Source organism: Phoenix dactylifera, chromosome 2 (genome assembly GCF_009389715.1).
Source record: "Phoenix dactylifera cultivar Barhee BC4 chromosome 2, palm_55x_up_171113_PBpolish2nd_filt_p, whole genome shotgun sequence".
In the NCBI taxonomy this organism is placed as follows: domain Eukaryota; kingdom Viridiplantae; phylum Streptophyta; class Magnoliopsida; order Arecales; family Arecaceae; genus Phoenix; species Phoenix dactylifera.
The window spans coordinates 28,918,387-28,938,961 of record NC_052393.1 but is presented as its reverse complement, the minus strand read 5'-3'; the positions used below and the strand labels follow the sequence as shown (position 1 = coordinate 28,938,961).

At 43.1% G+C, this 20,575-nt stretch overlaps 1 protein-coding gene and 1 long non-coding RNA gene across 4 annotated transcripts; one reads left to right on the top strand and one right to left on the bottom strand.

Annotated features, from left to right (window-relative positions):
• Window positions 1-3,106: 3,106 nt before the first annotated feature.
• Window positions 3,107-7,263, top strand: LOC103718751 (superoxide dismutase [Fe], chloroplastic). 3 transcript variants are annotated; one of them, XM_026809145.2, is made up of 8 exons: window positions 3,107-3,341; window positions 3,470-3,547; window positions 3,630-3,818; window positions 4,048-4,219; window positions 4,313-4,431; window positions 6,669-6,695; window positions 6,828-6,851; window positions 6,948-7,263. In XM_026809145.2, the coding sequence occupies exons 1-8, from the start codon at window positions 3,243-3,245 to the stop codon at window positions 7,152-7,154; spliced, it is 915 nt and encodes a 304-aa protein (XP_026664946.1). In that variant the 5' UTR covers window positions 3,107-3,242; the 3' UTR covers window positions 7,155-7,263. The 3 variants fall into 3 exon arrangements, with proteins under 3 accessions (XP_026664946.1, XP_008805922.1, XP_026664947.1); XM_008807700.3 differs by having other exon boundaries at window positions 6,669-6,851; XM_026809146.2 differs by lacking the exons at window positions 6,669-6,695; window positions 6,828-6,851.
• Window positions 7,264-16,488: 9,225 nt separating this feature from the next.
• Window positions 16,489-18,927, bottom strand: LOC103718759. The gene is made up of 2 exons (XR_005510788.1): window positions 18,282-18,927; window positions 16,489-18,195 (listed from the first exon to the last, which is right to left on the bottom strand). It is a non-coding gene; the product is annotated as an uncharacterized LOC103718759 (long non-coding RNA).
• Window positions 18,928-20,575: the final 1,648 nt, after the last annotated feature.

Sequence of the window (20,575 nt, the reverse complement as noted above, 5' to 3'; positions counted from 1 at the left end):
CAGGTGGAGTATTCTCTTTCAAGATATTTTACATTGTGAACTGATGGAATTCAGTTCGCTTACCAAGGAAAAGAGCTGCATCCGGGATGCAATAGAGCATTATTTGTCTGTAGGCAGATGAATCAGATGGCAGGATACTTTTTTTTTCTTTTCAAGGAAAGAGACCGGATAGCAGGATTTGAAATTGACGATTACATAGAACCTCATCAGAGTCGACAACAACCAGAAGGATTGCAGAGATGACTGCAAAAGGTTGAACCAGGCCCAAAAGGTTTAGAGTTGAACCAGTGGATGTTAATGGTTTCATGATCTCATGCTTGCTCAATTTCAATATTTCTGAAAAAATTATATCGATTATCAAATATTTAAATTTTTTATCTTTCAGATTAACTTATTTTCCTGAAAGTAATCTATATTTTTAATATTATTTCTAAATATCTATTATGTAAATCTTGGTTTATATTTTTGTATTCGATTATTTTATTCTATATTTTCTTTCTAAATTTATACTTCGAGTTTTTTTGAAACCATAATTTTCGCATTTCTAATGAACGTTTCGTTATTAATTATTTTTATTTTATGTTCTCATTGCATTCTATACTTTGTTTTGTTTAATTTGTTTTCATTTTTGCTCCGCATTCTCAATTTATCCATTTTACCATCTATATACATTTTTTAATCTAAAAATAAAATAAAAAATAATTTATTATCTTATTTCAATTATTATTATTTTTTTATCAAGCATGCATTATATGTGTTTATTTGCTAGTCTTGTATAAAGCATAACAATTTATGAAGAGAAGATATCATCTAGGTTTCTACGACTTGATTAACCAGAGCATAGGTTCTTTGATGGTTGGAAGCTGCCAAACAACCAAAGGTTGCTCAGCAACCACACCAGCCCTAAGAAAAATATACAAGTATTTTGTCACAATTCGGGACCTCATCCAAAAAGGCCGGCCGGTAGTTATTTTTTCGATTGCTTAGTTCCATATAAGCACCAAAGATCTTTCTAGCAAATAACCGATGTGGAACTAAATATAAGTCCGCATAGGTTAAATTGAGAAAGGCAGCAGAGGAATAAAACATCTTGCGCGAAAAAACAAACAGATAAGACGTGGGGAGCCAACAAGAAACAAATCAATTCAATTGGTAGGTCCAAAACACTCACAGGCATGAATGGTTTGCCTGTCTGTCCCACAAAGAAGTCAGAGCAATCAGTGTGTGGGGTGCCCACAATGATCAGATACTTGCCGGATAGATATTGGATGGTAAAAAGTCTATCTATTGCAGTATTAGTTGCAATCACATAGTGCCAGAACCTAGCTATGGCCCATGTACAGGGAAAATCTTTCTCCTCCTGCTCATCTGCCTCCAACTGATAAAAGAAGCAAATGCATGTTCTACCATAGTTAACAGCAATACGTCTCCTATTTATTGCATCTGTTCCATTCGGAGGCTGTTGACCGCTCGCTCTCTGTGGCACTGCAAGCAGCATCATAATAGCCTGCCTGCATCAGGAATTCAATCCGACGTGGCATCCTTATAGGATGGTTGGTCAGATTTGTACCTTTACCTAATGCTAATAAAGTATAGGGTAGGTCCCCTTCCCTATTCACCAAGAAAAAAGACAAAAAAAAAAAAAAAATTTAATGCATGAGACATGCAATCTTAACTAACGTAATCATACGGATAATATATTAGATTTGTAAAACATTTCGTAGGGGATGCAATGAAAGCTGTCAAGGGAAAAAAAATCCATTCATCTATGAGAGTTGGGACTCTGAGATTCAGTGAGAATCGGAAAAAATACATCCACATCCACATTTTGGCTGAGCGATCTTCAGTCTCGTGACGCCGATAGCAATTATTTTTCTTCCCTTATTTTCATCATCATCGACCTCGTATGAGATGATTTGGGATGGTCCGTTCTTTTAATTGTTATCTAGGAGCTCATCATTTCCTCAGAGAATGACTGGTGACGAGTTCAAGATTTCATCGAAGCCTTTCTGCAATGTTTCTAGTTCGCCAATATTGTGGCTCCTAATGGTAATTGCATCTTGGGCCTGCTCTACTGCCTTGGATTATATCTCTGATCTTTCTAATTAGTGAGATTCTTTTTGCTTATTTTGGTGATCAATGGTTCTACTTGCATAAAGATTGATGCCGAGTTATTTTTTGGGTACATCGGCAGCTTACACTAATCTCGCATGAGCATTGCCATCTGAGTCAAGTGACAAAATACTCCACAGAGGTAGAGGAATAGATACAAAATGGGTCTAGAAAATTTCTCTAGAATGGTGAGCAGTAAAGGAGGCGACCCAGGATTGTTTTTTGGGATTATAGCGGTCTGCCATAGATGGGCCTCAGGGCTTGTTCCTAATTTGCTACCGAAGGGCCGGCTTTCATGAGGAACCAAAGCGGCCCAGAAACCAACGAACCGGACCTGCACCCGGTCTAGTTTCTACGTAGGCCCAAAAATGTGGTCCGGCCACGAAAATTTTTCTAATAATTGTGTTTTGACGGCAGGGATTTGTTCAGCAACCTCTTAACCACCAAGACAAAGGTTAACTCTTAACACCTCATCAAGCAGCAGAATATGTGTTAGTTCACAGATGCTATCCACTCAATATTTTGACCATCACTTATTTTTGATAAAAGTTAAAATAATCAATTCCTTTTACCTCCATGTAAAATTAATTAAACATATGTGTTTGGATACTTTCAAATCCTTACTGTTTAAGAAATAAAAATACTGACAAATTTTATATGGTACATGTAGACTTATTCTTCTAATGATCTACAATTTCTTGATCCTTTTAACCCAAAATGTTGGAGCAACCGAGTCATACAAATCGGTTTAAACATGATATTAATTGAATCACAAACTATGCATATTTTTATATCGTCATCATCATGCCGAATTTCTATCAATCCATTCTGTAAAGGCAGCAGATTCTCTAAATCCGTGGATAATAATAAATTCAACATAATCATCTTGATCTCGAGGAGTTTCTCCTATTACGCTTATTATAGTGGACTTCTCACTTTTATCTTCAACCTATTTTATATGTAGCAAAATCTATAAAAACAAAAAAAACAAAAAAAAAAAAAAACAAAATCTATAGCAATAAAAGACGTCGAACCCGATTGGCGTTCCTTCCTGGCTGCCATTTAACCCGGTTTGGAAGAAGGAAAAAGCGGGGAGGAGATAGAGATAACGAGAGGGAGTGGAAGGAAGGATGGGCGGAGCATCTCTTCTCTCTGCGCTCGCTTGTGGAGTGAGCTCTTCCTCCATTGGAGCTCCCCCGCACTCATTCCTATGCCCCACTCCCAACCGGGTCTCTCGCTTCTTTCCACCCTTCTCTCCCTCTCAAATCCCTCTGTTTTCTCCTTTAAACCCTAAACCCATATCCTTTTGGTTCTTCCAGAACTACATCTAATCTTTTCTGCTCTTCTTCGCAAACAGAGGAGGAAATCGCGCAGGAAAGTTCGGTGTGCGCCCATCACTGCCCAGTTTGAGCTCAAGCCTCCTCCATACCCATTGGTATGGCTTCTGCTCCCAACTCCATCGTCTTCTCCGACATGACATCGCTTCCTCCCTTTCTCCCTCTCTTTGCTGCCTGTAGGACTCGTTGGAGCCGCACATGAGCCGGGAGACGTTGGAGCATCACTGGGGCAGGCATCACCGGGGCCATGTGGACAGCCTCAACGCCCGAATTGCCGGGACCCAACTGGAAGAAATGGAGCTGGAGGACGTCGTCGTCGCCTCCTACAACAAGGGAAGCCCTCTACCTCCGTTCGTCCATGCCGCCCAGGCGAGCCCCCGCTGCCTTTGCTAGAATTTTTATCCCTTATGATGCTTGATACGTGCTTGCCCTTTTGCCTCCCCCCATCTATGCTCGAATTTTTTGAGGCAAATCGCTAATAGGGATGGCTTGCTTGCTTCGATATTAGTTTCGAGTTTTATGCATGAAAGCTCTTGATGGAATCTCATTTTCTTCATTTAGATCGCCGTGAGCTCTGTTTGTCTTGATTCAATTGCAGGTCTGGAATCATGACTTCTTCTGGCGATCCATGGAACCAGGTGGCGGAGGGAAGCCATCCGGAGAGCTCATGGGATTGATCGAGAGGGACTTTGGTTCGTTCGAGCGAATGCTGAAGGAGTTCAAAGAAGCTGCATCGACCCAGTTCGGTTCTGGTTGGGCTTGGCTTGCATGTGAGTGCAACTTTTTCTCGGTTACTTAATCTTGTCCAACTAAAGCGCGCTTCTCGATTGGTTTCTTCTTAATTTCCTTTTTGTTCCCTTCAGACAAGGCGAATAGGTTAGATGTGGGGAATGCTGTAAATCCTTGTCCCTCCGAAAAGGACAACAAGCTTGTGATAGCAAAGACTCCAAATGCTGTGAATCCTTTGGTTTGGGATTACTCGGTGAGCACATCGCTGCAGACGCTTTCTAATTTCCGCTTAGCTTCTCATCTGCTGTCTGTCCATTTCGTTGCACATTCCAATAGTGCTTGTCTACAAGTTCTTCATTACCTTAGCTGATTGCTTGAAAATTGGAAAAACCTACAATATCAACTAGGCTTCTGCTAGTGCACCTTAGCAAGGCGTATCACTTAATCATGCTCTAGTTTAATTGAGAGGATTCATTCTGTAAACCATATGAGGTCATGTGATGCATTTTAATGCTATATTTGGATGTTACGCTGGTAAATGATTTATAACACGCATTATTTCCACTATCCCTTGTTCGAATTGTTCGTAGCTAACTAAGTTACTTCAGCACCTTTGCCATATTTATGCCTAATATTTCTTCTACAACCAGCTCCGGATAGTCGAAAAAGAATTCTGAGCAGCTTCTTGATGTAAGGTGTTCTAGTATGGAATGTAACTATTAATGAGATTCATTCACTTGAATACATGGAAAAATCATCTCGGCCTAAATGAAGGGCAAATACTAAAGCCCTTCTCTCCCTACACTAGTCAAATATAAACTTGTCCTGTGTGGAGATCGCTCATGGATACTTCATTGTCTCCATAATTTTTTTTAATGGTTACTAAGTAGGTAAATGACATTTATTATTCTTCAAAATAAACTCACATCGGTTCTTTAAGGTTTTTGACATTTTTGTTTTAAAAAAATCTTTCTTCCAGCACTTTGTCCGACAAAAATATTATGGTTTATTAATTAAATTGTATGACATTCAAATGCTTTTCATTTCCTTTTACTTTTAAGAATGAATACCAAATATTTCTACAACCATATGACATCATCTTTATGTTTACCATTTGAGCTTTACCCCTAATGATGGCCGGCCCATCAACTTGGTATCAAACCTCCACTGTTTCCCCCAAGGATTGGCCTCAATAGTGCGATTTTTTGGTTGGAAATAATATGTTTGGATTCCGAACGAAACATTCTTTGAGAACGAATACCAATTCTGTAGGATCAATCTAGGCGTGAAATTAGACCGAAATTTACCCCGTTTCAAGCTCTCTTTCTTGAAGTCTGTTGCAGCTGAAAGCCTGAAACTGATAGGGCACTGAGTCAAAATTATTCTTGGTCTGTTTCAGCAACACTTTTGGAGCCTATGCCAGGAGAAACAAGCTTTGTTTTAATGATATTCAACTTTATTTGACAGCTTACCCTAGTTAATCTCTCCATGTGATGTGGCAAACAAACTGATGAATCATGAAGAAGCTCTGCAGGTGGTTTACATACCGTGTGTAAGACAAAGATCCATCAAGTCATAATAAACTATGTCCTGAGATAGTGATGGAATCGCATCATAACAACTTTGTTTCTTGTGATGGGCAGCTAAAAGGGATCAATGGCCAATAGATCTTGTTTTATTGAAGCTGTAGTGTTGCATGCCATTAGTCTTTACATGTTCAAAGCTTGAAATGCCAAGAAGGTTTTGCATTACTGTTCTTAAATGTCAACAATTTGTGTACTTCTATATCTGGGCGAGTAGATGTGTAGACAATATGCAAATAGAGATTTTCCTTGTCTGACCGATACTTCAGATGTGCTCCTCTTGGATTTACCTTGAGTAGGGCCAGTAATGTTATATAGTGTGAGTCCAATAGGACAAGCTTGTAGATTTGTTCATCCCAATACTGTAACATAACGAATGTTGACCGGATAAGTAAACGAGCGAATAATATGCGAATAGAGTTTTTCCATTCCTTATTGAGCTCCTGGATATTCATCTTGGATCTACCTGGAGTAGGCTCAAAATGCAATATAGCAATAGGCTGGTAGCACAAGCTTGCACATTTCCGAGAGACGTCTCGATCAGCACAAGTTTTGGTTGTATATAATGAATCCTTGGACTGCAGAGGAATTTTGTTGGTGAAAGCGATAATTTAGTTTTTTTTTTTCCCCCCGAATTGTCCTTTTAAATGTTGATTTTGTTTAGTCAGTTTTGCTTGGTGCACTCTTAAGATGTTGGCCAGGGGATAACCCATTAGTTAACTACCTAAAACTTTTTGAAGACTCGGATGTGCCTATCTAGGTGGAACATTAGCTGAACTTTAAGGTTAACCTTCGTTCCATATTCTTGTGATAATTCATTTTATCCATTGATGAATTTTAGTGTTGCAAATACTGTATATTGCTTTATCCATAGAGGATCTCATTAGAGTTTGTTGCCCTGTTACAGCCCCTCCTTGCCGTTGATGTTTGGGAGGTATGTGATTTTTCTTTTCTTTTCTTTCTTTCTTTCTTTGTCTTCTTTTTCTTGAAGTTGTACTCTGGCTGGCAAAGAGCATGTACTGATCTACCGTTAATGTTTCGGTGCAAATTTGTTCTGTTTGTGCAGCATGCTTACTACCTTGACTATGAGGTGAGCTTCCATAAGTAGCATACATTCATTTTGACTGTCAAAGTGATGCAATATATATTGCACCATGTTCCCTGACCTGTCTGGGATATTATGCAGAATCGGAGAGCTGATTATGTGTCCATTTTTATGGAAAAGCTTGTTTCATGGGACATTGTTAGCTCGAGGCTTCACATAGCAACGGCTCGAGCAGCAGAGAGAGCAAGAGAAGATGAGAGGAGAAGACGAGAAGATGATGTAGAAATCACTAACAGAGAGGCTGTGGAGATGTATGTAGACAGCGACAATGATTCAGAGCCTGAATGAAACAAACCATGTTGTTTACTTTTACCATATGCCAAGATAGTTATGCGCAACTAATGGTGAGCAGCTGGTATTATTTGGTTAATATAGGAGCACCTCTCTTCCAGTAGAAGCACTTTCTTTCCTAGTTATGGTGTGCTTTGTGATTTTTCAAGTAAAGCAGGTGGACTCCTCCAAAATTGAGTGGATGAGGGGTGGCTTTTTCTGATAATTCAACTAATGAGTGCACAAGATTGGTCGAACCCAATCATTATGTTGGGGTATGTGGAGACCATTGGTGATGAAGAGAATTGAAGGAGAATTAATTCTGCATAGTTCTGTCTGGCGGACTGTCGGAGTCGACTCGAGCTACAGTCGAGTCGACTCGGGAACAGTCGAGTCGACTCGAGGCTCGTCGAGTCGACCCGAGAGGAGAAAAGCCGCAAAAACCATGTTTCTGTCTGAACTGTCAGAGTCGACTCGAGCTACAGTCGAGTCGACTCGAAGCATCGTCGAGTCGACTCGAGCCACAGTCGAGTCGACCCGAGATCGTGCCAGTCATACTGAAAGTTGTCCAGACGTGCCCGAGTCGACTCGAACTAAAGTCGAGTCGACTCGAGCTCGCGGGAAATCATACGGATGAGTTTTCTTTTGGTGTTTTGTTGGCGTTTCGACGGCTATGATCATCTGAAGGTCTTGAGACTATATATAGGACTCATGAGAGCCCTAGGGTATAGAGATTGTCGTATATTTGAGAGAGACTCTTGTTTTGTGAGGCTAGGGTTCTAGAGAAGAAGAGGATTGGGATCCTACTTCTTGTGCAAAGGGAATTCTGTGTGAATCTCTTGTAGAGCGATCGCTTGTGATCGTTCGGGTGTGTGCTATCTCTGTAATCAGATCATCCTAATTGAGATTTGGAGCGGTGGAGGACGTAGGCTACTTGTAGCCGAACCTCGTTACATCTTTGTGTTTGCTTTGCTATTTTCTTCTTTCTTCTTCCTTTGGTCTGATAATCCGTTGCGGTGCTCAAGTGTTTTACCCTATTGATACCAGGGGTAATCTTTTGCCCTTCGCAGCGAAAGCGAAGTGGTGATCCTTGAGTCCGGTGTCGAGGGAGCGAGAGAGTGCTTATCCGTTTGTTTCTCTCTTTGCTTGTCCGACGTCGGTGGCGGCGCTGGTGTGAGTGGGTTCCGGCGTGGGCGCTGACAACAAGTGGTATCAGAGCTATTGGTTTTCTGCGATGGCGGATGAAGGAAAGGTGCGAATTGAGAAGTTCAATGGCACGAACTTCGGGTTTTGGAAGATGCAAATAGAGGATTACCTTTACCAGAAGGATCTTTATTTACCTCTTGGAGGTAGAGCAAAGAAACCAGAGAAGATGCCCGATGAAGACTGGGAGGTCCTCGATCGGAAGACGCTCGGCACTATTAGATTGTCACTTGCATCCCAAGTGGCATTCAACATCAAAAACGAGAAGACGACGATGGAGTTGATGGCAACATTGTCGCGGATGTACGAGAAACCCTCAGCATCAAACAAGGTATTTCTCATGAAGAGGTTGTTTAATCTTCGTATGAAAAATGGCGGCAGCATAGCAGAATACCTCAACGAATTCAATGGACTCACGGCCCAGTTGGAGTCAGTGGAGATTAGTTTTAACGATGAGATTCGGGCATTGCTAATCCTCTCCGGATTGCCTGATAGCTGGGAGGGCCTGGTGATGGCGGTGAGCAACTCTTCGGCGACGGGGAAGTTGATCTTTGATGACGTTGTGGGAGTGCTTCTAAGTGAAGAAGCAAGAAGGAAATCTTCTGGAGCTACGGAGTCGTCTGGAAGTGTACTAAACACCTCTGACCGGGGAAGACAAAAGAAGGACGGTCGATTTCGAAGCGACCCGAAGTCGAGATCCAGCAGGTCTCGAGCACCTCAGAACAAGGGAGTGAAGTGCTGGAACTGCGGAAAGACGGGGCACTTTAAGAGGGACTGCAAATCTCCTAAAGGGAAGCAAGGCGACCACACCGAAGGAGTCAGCAAGGATCTGGCAAATCTTGCTGAAGACGGTGATATGGATGCCCTCGTTCTATCTTTATCTACCTGTGACGAGTCTTGGGTGATAGACTCGGGCGCGTCTTTCCATGCTACATCCCAACGGAAGCTTCTTGGAGGATATGAGAAGGGAGACTTCGGCAAAGTCTACCTAGGGGATGGAGAGCCTTGCACCATACAAGGAAGGGGAAGCGCGGAAGTGAAGTTGATTTTTGGATCTTCACTTGAGCTTGAGGACGTACGGCACGTGCCTCAACTGCAGAGGAATCTGATTTCTGTTGGACAGTTGGCGAGCCAGGGGTACAAGACTATTTTCACAGCTGATCAGTGGAAGATATCCAGGGGTTCGTTGACGGTGGCTAGTGGCAAGAAGGTTGGGACACTTTATGTCGCCAACGGCACGGAGAACTCTATTGGAGTTGCTGCAGCAGATGTGGACGCCAAGTTATGACATTGCAGACTTGGGCACATGAGTTATCAGGGACTGGAGGTGATGCACCAGTTGGGAAAGCTGCAGGGTCTCAGGAGTGTTGAGATGGACTTCTGTGAGGATTGTGTTTTCGGAAAGCAGAAGCGTGTTTCATTCAACAAAGAAGGTAAACCTCGGAAGCAAGAAAAGCTAGATCTCGTGCACACGGACGTGTGGGGGCCTGCACCAGTTTCTTCCATTGGTGGATCTCAGTACTATGTTACTTTTATTGATGATGCTACCAGGAAGCTTTGGGTGTTCTTCTTAAAGCACAAGTCAGAGGTATTTGGGGTCTTCAGGAGATGGCAGGCGATGGTAGAACTCGAGACAGGAAGGAGGTTGAAATGCCTGAGATTGGACAACGGTGGTGAGTATTGTAGCAGGGAGTTTGAGGACTACTGTGCAGATGCTGGGATCGTCAGGCAGAGGACAGTTCCAGGGACACCACAACAAAATGGAGTTGCTGAAAGGATGAACAGAACAATTAATGATCGTGCCAGGAGCATGAGGATACATGCTGGATTGCCACAGCAGTTTTGGGCGGAAGCAGTTAACACTGCTGCCTACTTGATCAACAGAGGGCCATCAAAGAAACTTGAATTTAGGATTCCTGAGGAAGCATGGACAGCGAAGAAGATTGATTTGGCGCACTTACGAGTATTCGGTTGTACCAGTTATGTCCATGTTGATTCCAGTCAAAGAAGCAAACTAGACGCCAAATCAAAGAAGTGCATTTTCGTTGGATACGGAGGTCAACTGTTTGGGTACCGGCTGTGGGATCCCGAACACAGGAAGATCATTCGTAGTAATGATGTGGTATTCAATGAGAAAATGCAGCAGAGCTATGAATCAGAAACAAAACCTGTTGAGCCGTGTTTTGTGGATCCTGAAGAGGAGTCTATAAATTCTGGTCAGAAGACTCAGTCAGAGCAAGAACCTGAAGCATTGGCACCCCCTCCACAACTAAGAAGGTCCACTCGTAGTACTCATGGGAAGCCTCCTCAAAGGTATGATGGGACTCTTAGTTATTTGCTGCTCACAGATAATGGCGAACCTGAATGCTTCACGGAGGCATTGGAGGTTGATACCAGGAAGGAGTGGGAGTTGGCCATGGATGATGAGATGAAGTCATTGGAGCAGAATCAAACGTGGGATTTGGTGGATCTGCCTAAGGGGAAGAAAGCACTGTCAAACAAATGGGTTTACAGGCTGAAGGAAGAGTAGGGTGGGAAGAAGCGGTACAAGGCCAGGCTGGTTGTAAAAGGATTTCAGCAGAGAGCAGGTATCGACTTCACAGAGATTTTTTCTCCTGTAGTCAAGATGAGTTCTATTCGAGCGGTGCTGAGCATGGTGGTAGTAGAGGATCTTCACTTAGAGCAACTTGATGTGAAGACGGCCTTTCTCCACGGAGATCTCGATGAGGAGATATATATGCAGCAGCCGGAGGGATACATTGCAGCTGGCACGGGTGACTTAGTCTGCAAATTAAAGAAAAGCCTCTATGGTTTGAAACAGGCACCCAGACAATGGTATCTCAAGTTCGATAGTTACATGCTTGAGATAGGATACAGGAGATGTCAGGAGGATCACTGTTGCTACTTCCGGGACTTCGGTACATCTTACATTATCTTGCTATTGTATGTTGATGACATGTTAGTTGCAGGAGCTAGCATGCATGAGATTGCAAAATTGAAGCTGAAGCTGTCAAGAAAATTTGCAATGAAGGATCTAGGAGCAGTGAAACAGATCATTGGGATGCGGATCAGCAGAGATAGGTCTAAACATATCCTCAGACTATCTCAGGCGGAGTACATCAGCCGAGTACTCAGGAGATTCTGCATGGAGAGTGCCAAACCTGTTGGCACACCGCTGGGTGCCCACTTTAAGCTTTCAAAAGGGCAAAGTCCGAAGACACGGGTGGAGGAGCTCAATATATCAAAAATTCCGTATGCATCGGCAGTGGGGAGCTTGATGTACGCTATGGTGTGTACGAGACCAGACATTGCTCAAGCAGTGGGAGTTGTGAGTCGCTTTATGAGCTGCCCAGGCTTGGAGCATTGGCGTGCGGTCAAATGGATACTGAGGTATCTGAGAGGCACTGAGCACATGTCATTGTGCTATGGAGGTTCTGAGATCCAGTTACAGGGCTCTGTGGACTCAGACATGGCAGGGGACTTGGACGGAAGAAGGAGCACGACAGGGTACTTGTTCACCTTGGGCAGTGGAGCCGTCAGTTGGATTTCCAGGTTGCAACCAGTTGTTGCATTGTCGACTACGGAGGCGGAGTATGTGGCAGCCACAGAGGCGTGCAAGGAACTAATATGGCTTCAAGACTTGATGAAGGAGCTTGGGAAGGAGCAGAAGGATTGCATGTTATATTCAGATAGTCAAAGTGCAATTCATCTGGCGAAGAATTCAGCTTTCCATTCAAGGACGAAGCATATTGACATAGTACCACTTCGTGAGGTCATTGCTCGAGCAGGGACTCGTCAAGTTGGAGAAAATTCATACAAGTCAGAATCCTGCAGATATGTTGACGAAGGTCGTCACGGTGGAGAAGCTGAGGAGTTGTTCAGCTTCTGCTGGTCTTCATGCTTGAAGACGTTGAGGAGGCATCGTACCGATTTCACTAGGATGATCCAGTTTCAGTGGGAGCACAGAGGAGAACAAAGTAACAAGAGGATATACCTAAGGTCTCCAAGTGGGAGATTGTTGGGGTATGTGGAGACCATTGGTGATGAAGAGAATTGAAGGAGAATTAATTCTGCATAGTTCTGAGCTACAGTCGAGTCGACTCGAGCTACAGTCGAGTCGACTCGGGAACAGTCGAGTCGACTCGAGGCTCGTCGAATCGACCCGAGAGGAGAAAAGCCGCAAAAACCATGTTTCTGTCTGGACTGTCAGAGTCGACTCGAGCTACAGTCGAGTCGACTCGAGGCACAGTCGAGTCGACCCGAGATCGTGCCAGTCATACTGAAAGTTGTCCAGACGTGCCCGAGTCGACTCGAACTAAAGTCGAGTCGACTCGAGCTCGCGGGAAATCATACGGATGAGTTTTCTTTTGGTGTTTTGTTGGCGTTTCGACGGCTATGATCATCTGAAGGTCTTGAGACTATATATAGGACTCATGAGAGCCCTAGGGTATAGAGATTGCCGTATATTTGAGAGAGACTCTTGTTTTGTGAGGCTAGGGTTCTAGAGAAGAAGAGGATTGGGATCCTACTTCTTGTGCAAAGGGAATTCTGTGTGAATCTCTTGTAGAGCGGTCGCTTGTGATCGTTCTGGTGTGTGCTATCTCTGTAATCAGATCATCCTAATTGAGATTTGGACCGGTGGAGGACGTAGGCTACTTGTAGCCGAACCTCGTTACATCTTTGTGTTTGCTTTGCTATTTTCTTCTTTCTTCTTCCTTTGGTCTGATAATCCGTTGCGGTGCTCAAGTGTTTTACCCTATTGATACCAGGGGTAATCTTTTGCCCTTCGCAGCGAAAGCGAAGTGGTGATCCTTGAGTCCGGTGTCGAGGGAGCGAGAGAGTGCTTATCCGTTTGTTTCTCTCTTTGCTTGTCCGACGTCGGTGGCGGCGCCGGTGTGAGTGGGTTCCGGCGTGGGTGCTGACAACACATTAATATGTTCAAACTTTGGACATCACCTTGACGCTTTCGACGTTGGCATGCGGTTCCTCTTCCCATGAGAGAGAGGTTCGAAAATCCTGTTACTAAATCCAAATGGCAAATGAATTGTTCGCCCGAGTTCTTTAGTATTTGGGTAAAGGAGCTTGTTACTCTTGGTGTAGGCCTGAAGCCACTACCAAGTCGTGAGGAGCTGCAATTTAGCTTAACCTGCCCTTAGCTGCAGGAAATCCGCCAAACCTTATCCATCGTTGTTCTCAGATAATGCCCACAGAGGGATGCGTGTCGACAGCCGACCATGCTTTTCCTTAGTTTGGAGCAAACCCCAAGAATTGCAACTTCAGTTTTAACAAACGCACGCGCCGAAAGAATCCATCAAAACACGGCAAGCATGCTGGAGGCTTTAGTTGCCAGCTGAGAGCAATTTTTTAGTGTTTTCTCTCTGAAATTTGTAAGTATATATTCTGGATCCTGTTTACATTAGGTCTCTTAACTCTCCGTGGGCTTGCAGTCGTTCAAAATTCATCATATATATATACCCACGCACGCACGCGCACACACACATACATACGGCCTCGCAATTTAACAAAACTTATGCAAAGGATAGGGTTCCACGGGATCTAGATACGGAGGATCCTGGGCTATGTGCAGAGCCCATCCTTCTCCATCCTCATCAATAGTATGCCCATCCCTTTCTTTCGTTTTACATTTGGTCTTCGTTCAGATTGTCCTCTGTCACTATATCTCTTTGTCATTTGTGCTGACGCAATGTCTGCGTGCATGCACCGAGATTTGGAGGCCTATATGCCTGCTCTTGGTGCTCACCCGGTCTCTCACTTGTTCTTTTGCTCATGATCATTTGTTGTTGGCCCATGGCATCCTAAAGAACACGGTGGTACTCAAATGTATCCTTGAGAACTACTGTTTGGCTTCAGATCAGAGAGTAAACTTGCACAAGTCTATGATGTGCTTTTGTCCAATAATCAAGCCGAGGGTGAGGCATGCGATCAGGGAGTGTCGTGGCATCCATGAGCAGGAGGGACTCGGGACCTACCTCTGCATTCCTATTACCAGTCGGAGGCTGCGGAGGGTTGAGTACATCCGCTTAGAGCAGAGCATCCAGGAGCAGCTAGAGGGTCGGCAGTCCCTTTTTTTTTTTATCTATGATGGTTAGACTCATCCTGATGAGATCGATTCTTAGCTCCATGTCAGTCTATCTCATGTTCAATACTATCATGCCGAAGACCATTCTTAGGAGGATTGAGTAGCTAATGAGGAGTCTTCTATGGAGCTCCTATGGAGGTGGGCACGGTGTGTATCTCATGGCGTGGGGTGTGATATGCCAGGCTGTTCAGGAGGGTGGTCTTGGTCTTCAGTCTTTGGTGGTGAGAAGTGAAATGGTGATTGCTAGACATGCAACCAAATTCATGCCTGAGCTGGACAATCTATGGAGTGTCATAATGCATGCCAAGTACGGTAGCAGGACCCTTGGGAGGGATATTCGTTGGGGTCAGAGGTACTCCTTCATATGGAGGAGATATGTGGTTACACAGCACTGGTGATGGCCAACACGAGGTGGTTGATTGGGGATAGGCGGAGTGTCACAATTCTGAGTGATGCGTGGTTGGACGATCTTCCTCTAAGTCTTTGGCCGACTATTATTAGCACCGAGATGGGGGATAGCTTGCAGGTCTGCGATCTCCTCAGTCTTGAGGGGAGTGGTTGGAACACCGGTCAGATCAGTTGCCTTTTTGGGGAGCAGCTTGTAGAGAGAGCCCTTTCTATTGCAGTCTTGGTGTCTAAGACCCCAGATGTGCGGGTGTGGAGATCCTCTTATAGCCCAAGAGTTTGGGTAAGGAATCTTTATGGCATGTTTGGGGAAGAACATGCTCAAAGCCGTGACTGTGCTTGGATATGGAGATTAGGAGTTCATCCAAGAGTCGCCTTGTTTCTTTGGAAGGTCTCTTGGGAATGTCTGCCAACCGGATATGCTCTCAGAGGATGGGGGGGGGGGGGGGGGGTGAGTATCCCGTCAACCTACTTTTGCTGTGAGATGGAGAAAATGGTGGATCATGTCCTCTTCTAGTGCATGAGAGTTGTGTGTGTCTAGAGACTGATTGACATACCTCAAAAGGTGCTCTCTTCATTGACCCTGGGGGCCACTTTCCTTCTGCATCTGAGGAGCCAATAGAGTAGACCCCAATATAGATTAGGTGCTACTTTAGCCGCTTATGTTGTGTTTAGGATCCAGAGGAGGGCCAGAGCTATTGGGTCGAATCTCCTGATTCAAGATATCTGGTGTTAGGTGGGTGGTTGTTCTGCATTTATGGTAAAGCACGTTTACAGAAAGGTTAATAGTGTGCGGACTGGATGGCTACTTTTATGGCGGATCATCCGAGAGGGTCTTCAGAGGCTCATGAGCATTTAGAGACATTTTAATTTCTGCTTTTTGAGGTTATATTCATACCCGATCTGTATAATAGGTCGCCTAAGCGGAAAAAAAAGAAGAAGAAGGGTTCATGGCCCATGTCTCCCAAGTCTTGAAATACAGAATCATCACTAACAAGCAGCATAAATCATGACATGGTGGTACCCCTTGAACTCTCGTAGGGTGTTTGCATTTGGAAACGAGTAACTATGTTTTAAAAAGAAAGAAAGAAAGAAAAAAAAACAAGAAAGAAGCTGGAAACAGCTACCATTTAAAATTTCCTTGTAATACCGCTGAAACATGGAGCATTCAAAATCTGAACATCACTTACCACCATCTATCTCTTTCCTCGTTTAAATGCTCCATGTTTCTTGGACGGACTTCTCTATCTCTTTCCTTTTTTTTTTTAATTTAATCCTGTGTGTGTGTGACGACATGGAGGCCCCAAAGTCTGACAGGCGTGCTGGAACAGAGTTATGATGCTCCAGCCAGCATGAAACAACTCTTAGAAGTTGTAGCGTATAAAATTGGACAAGAAGCAAACGCATTGAAATTCTGGCATCCACCATTTTCATACGTCAATATCCATTTATTTTAATAACTAAAAATTGATAATTCGTATCATGGATATATCATAGACACTGGTATTATGATATCATTTCATCATGCCATTTGCAACTTGAAGTCGAGGAATAATTAAAGAAATGCTGTAATCCTCCATGCAAATTGAAAGTGCGTCAAGCAACAGCAGCTTAAAAAGCAGAGATTAAGAGGATTGGTGGAGGCACTAATATTTCGATTAATATCATTTACTACCTAAGCATCCAGGAGAAAAGATTGTTAAGTTCGACACTCTTTATTTCGAGAAAAGGTCTCAACTTACACCAATTTAATATATTTCATCCTCATCAAGAAAGCTGATAAGAGTGGAGGACAGGAACAAGCAGATTATATGATGCACCAAGCCCATATGCATCCAAATTTGTTTAGACATCACAACAAGAGAAGACAGCAGAGAAAGCTGCCTTACCTTGTGCTGTAGTAGTTCCGCCCTCCACTCTACTAATCCTTTCTCTCCAACTATCCAAGGCATTTAGCATAATCTTTTCATTACTTCTGCAATCATTGCCAGAGCTCTCAATGGATGAGGTATTTTCAAGGTCTATTTTCTTCGGTCAGAGCGCCGGGCGTAAAGTTGCTTCCATTGTCGCCTCTCCGCATGCCAAGATAAAGCTGCATACATCTGATCCTCCCTAAACTCCATAATTGTGGAAGCTTCGTACACAAGGACAATTTTTGTTTTTTTTTTTTAAATATCCAGTTACACATTTGTCATACAATGCAAATAAGATCAAACATGTGTTGAGAATTAGCAGGCCAACTATTGACTCCTTGCCATCTAGATGCTAAGCAACGTTAGTAAGACCCATCTCTTCCCTATTAGACTTCTTGCACCACAAATTTTTACTCTGATAGATCTTGACAATAAATGATCATAAAAAGATGTTTTTAGTATTTCAAACTAATTAAACATAGAAGGACATTTAAAAGAATTAACAGAAGGCAGATATTATTTGAGCTGAGTAGATTAACATAGATAGCTAGAGCAGCCACCTGTGGTACTTGAGACCATCCCAATTAGCAGAAAATATTAAAAAAGATGGAAAGGAGATGGAATAAGTAGATCAACGATACCTGCTGAAGAAGTTACCTAAATAGCAGTAATCCATGTCCTGCAAAAAGAATCTCACAATGAACCATCAAAAAATCTCTGCTATTTACTTCTCCCACCAAAAAATTCCACATGCTAAATCCATCCGGCAGCAGATACGATAAAAGAAAGAATGGAGAAGCAATCTGCCGTCAATGCTCCAAGAAGATGATAGTCTAATGCCTTTTTTGATTTGTCAGTGTAAAGCCAGCTGCTGGCTATGAATAACATAGTCAGCTGCTCAAATCGCTTCTGCCATTCTTCAGTAAAAAGGCGAAAAGGCTAGTTGGACGTTTGCTATTCGAGTATTGCAGAGGCCAACAATTTTGCAAGGAAGGAACCAAAACCAGCAGCAACAAAGAAAGCCAAACTAGTTCAATCAATCCATCAAATCAATAAAAACCACATTCAAAGCAATAAAGGTCCCATAAGTCACAGATCAACAAGATAAAACTGGCATAACAAACCAAGAACTTGGAGGATCCAAGTCATTCGATCGATCTGAATGCGGAAACACAGCGAAACAAAGGAATTCCATCCCATAACATGAGAAAGCAAAGATCAGAACTTTAAGCTGAGGATTCAAGCATACAAGCTAGCGTTCAACAGTCCATGAAGTGATCACGATACAAGCTAGTTTAATCAATTAGTTTAAAACGACGGAATCCATATCCACTTATTCGACGAAGTTTTAATGCAACTAAAGAACACAGTTCATCGAATCCACTGATTCAACAAGAGTCACAGATCACGCGATAAAGACACCATCTATGGAAAAATTCTGAATCAGAAACCAAGAAATGAGGGAACCAATCCGATAAGCCCGAAGCAGAGAAATCCCATGAGGAGAGAAAACAAAGATCCGACCTTTACGGCAGGAAATCCAGCACACAAGGAGGCATTTGTAATCCATCGTCCGGCAAGCTATTTCGAGCAAATTTAGCCGAACAGGTTTAAGCCCAAACCCAGTCCCCAAAGTGTAAGCGTTTGCAATAAAATAATCGAAATCTTCGCATCCATCAATTCCATAAAAATCACAACATATCTAGGCATAAAGTTGCCATCTTGAACAGATGGTTCGGAGGGAGACAGCCCACCAGTCCACTGGGGAAATCGGATCGAAACAAAGGCAAAGATCTAACCTTTCAGCAGAGAAATCTCGGGATGCGGTGCGGCGGGAGCACCCGGAGCATCGATCTTCGCATTCCGGCTCCGATTCAGTTGATGCAAGGCGGGATCCAGCTCGCCGGCAGGCAAAACATGGAGCCGTTCCCGACCTGCACCAAGCGAATCAGAGGCGGCGGCGACCACAATAAAACAACAAAACCCTAGAAATCCTCCAATCAATCCAAAGGATAACAGCAAGAAGAGAGAGAGAGAGAGAGAGAGCGGCGAGCGGACGAGACGAGACGAGACGAGACGAGAGCTAAACCCCATCCATCCATCCATCCATCCATTCTCGCCTTCCCCTCTCTCTCCTTCCTCCTCCCCGTCATCTCCGCAGGGGATTGGGCGGCCACGGGAAGGGGGTATATATCGAGGGATTGGACGCGCAAGATTCAGACACGTGGCTGCCGACTTCGAGAAGTCCGACGGTGGGTTAAAACTTAAAACGTAACATAGAAGAGTTAAATTCAGAGCTGGTAACGGTTAAAAACAAGAGGAAGAAGGAGACAAGGGCAAGGGAGCGGGGTGAAATATTGGCATCGGCGTCTACAGACTACAGGGCGGTGAAGACACGGAAGTAAATGAAATAAATGTGGTGACGTGGCTGACCGCGCTCTACGAGCAGCAGGAAAAGAGGTGACGTCATATATCTTTGTTTCCTTCAGGGAACATAATGTACTTGTCAGATCTTGGTCCATTGCTGCCTTCACTACAAGTTAGAAAGCATAGAGGATTTGATGACCAAAAAAAAAAAAAGAAAAAGCATAGAGGATTTGATCAAATCTTCTGCAAACCCAATCCGACAGCATTCTTGAATGCTGCCTCTTTAATCTCACCTACCTCAGCACCACGCACCACCCTAGTCATGAAAATTCATCAAATGATTTGTCCTTTTGTTTTTTTAACATGCATTTCAAAATTCATTAGATCTTAAACTCGGATCCTTTGTGTCACCTCAAATTATCGTATTTATTATGCATGCCCAAATAATAATAAAAATAATAATAATAATGATGATGATGGGCGTTTAGGTGAGCAACCGCTCATCTCAAATAAGATCCTGCACTTGATGAAACATCTACGAGCTTTGAATTTGGATCCTCCTCAAAATATAGAGTGCAGCTATAATTAAACTGTTGCTCCAAGTGACATGTCGGCAGTATAATATGCTGCCTAAGTACCTGGTCAGGCCACGCTAGCTGTATTTTGGTGCTGTCTACAAAGTTGATCAGAATAAATTGAAAGCAAGCATGTTCTATCATGCCTTTGTAAAAAAAAACAAAAAAAGTTTCTCTACGCAACTGTATGAAAGCAATAGATGCTGCTATTGTCTGCACTTCACCTACAATATTTTAAAGCTTTCAAACCATCTCAAAGACGTGATAGATGAATTTTTGAAGAGCTCTCTAAGTTTCCCATTTGGTGATTCAGAAGTTAGACTGGTCCCTTTTGGGCTGCTCCGACGAATTAGATGATGTATGGGTGTAAGTTTCTCCATCGGCAGGACCCCATTCCCGCAATTCATGTTTCTGGTAGTCACTTTTTGTTGCAAAAGCTTCACTATAAAAAAAAAAAAATACCACAAACTTTAGCTCTCAATACATCCAATTTCTAGAACACTCAAATTATTCTCTTCCTTTAGGGTTCCAAGAAATATATATATATAATAGAGCAAATTGATTTAGACTCGAACTAGCTAGTATTCCTATAATAACCAAGCTAGGCCAGTATATGTAACTACTGGTGTTCTTAAGTAGATTGGGATCTGAATTTGTATCCTAAGTGGACCTTCTAGAATTGATTGGATTCGATCTTCTAGAACTTGTAAATGTAAAACTTTTCTTCTCCATTCGTTCTCAACAATCAAAGAGAGCTGGCTGTTCTGGTTGGAAAGCATCATTGTGTTATAATAACCATTATTCGGCCATGATTTATTCCTGCAGTCCAGATTGGCTGCTGCTACCGAGCTTACATCCAATATGTGGAACATAGGG

Excerpts from the sequence above, each read along its gene's own strand:
- LOC103718751 (XM_008807700.3), top strand. The coding sequence starts at position 3,243 with ATGGGCGGAGCATCTCTTCTCTCTGCGCTCGCTTGTGGAGTGAGCTCT. Across the intron at positions 3,819-4,047 it reads CGTTCGTCCATGCCGCCCAG|GTCTGGAATCATGACTTCTT; the intron begins GCGAGCCCCCGC and ends ATTCAATTGCAG. Across the intron at positions 4,432-6,668 it reads CTTTGGTTTGGGATTACTCG|CCCCTCCTTGCCGTTGATGT; the intron begins GTGAGCACATCG and ends GCCCTGTTACAG.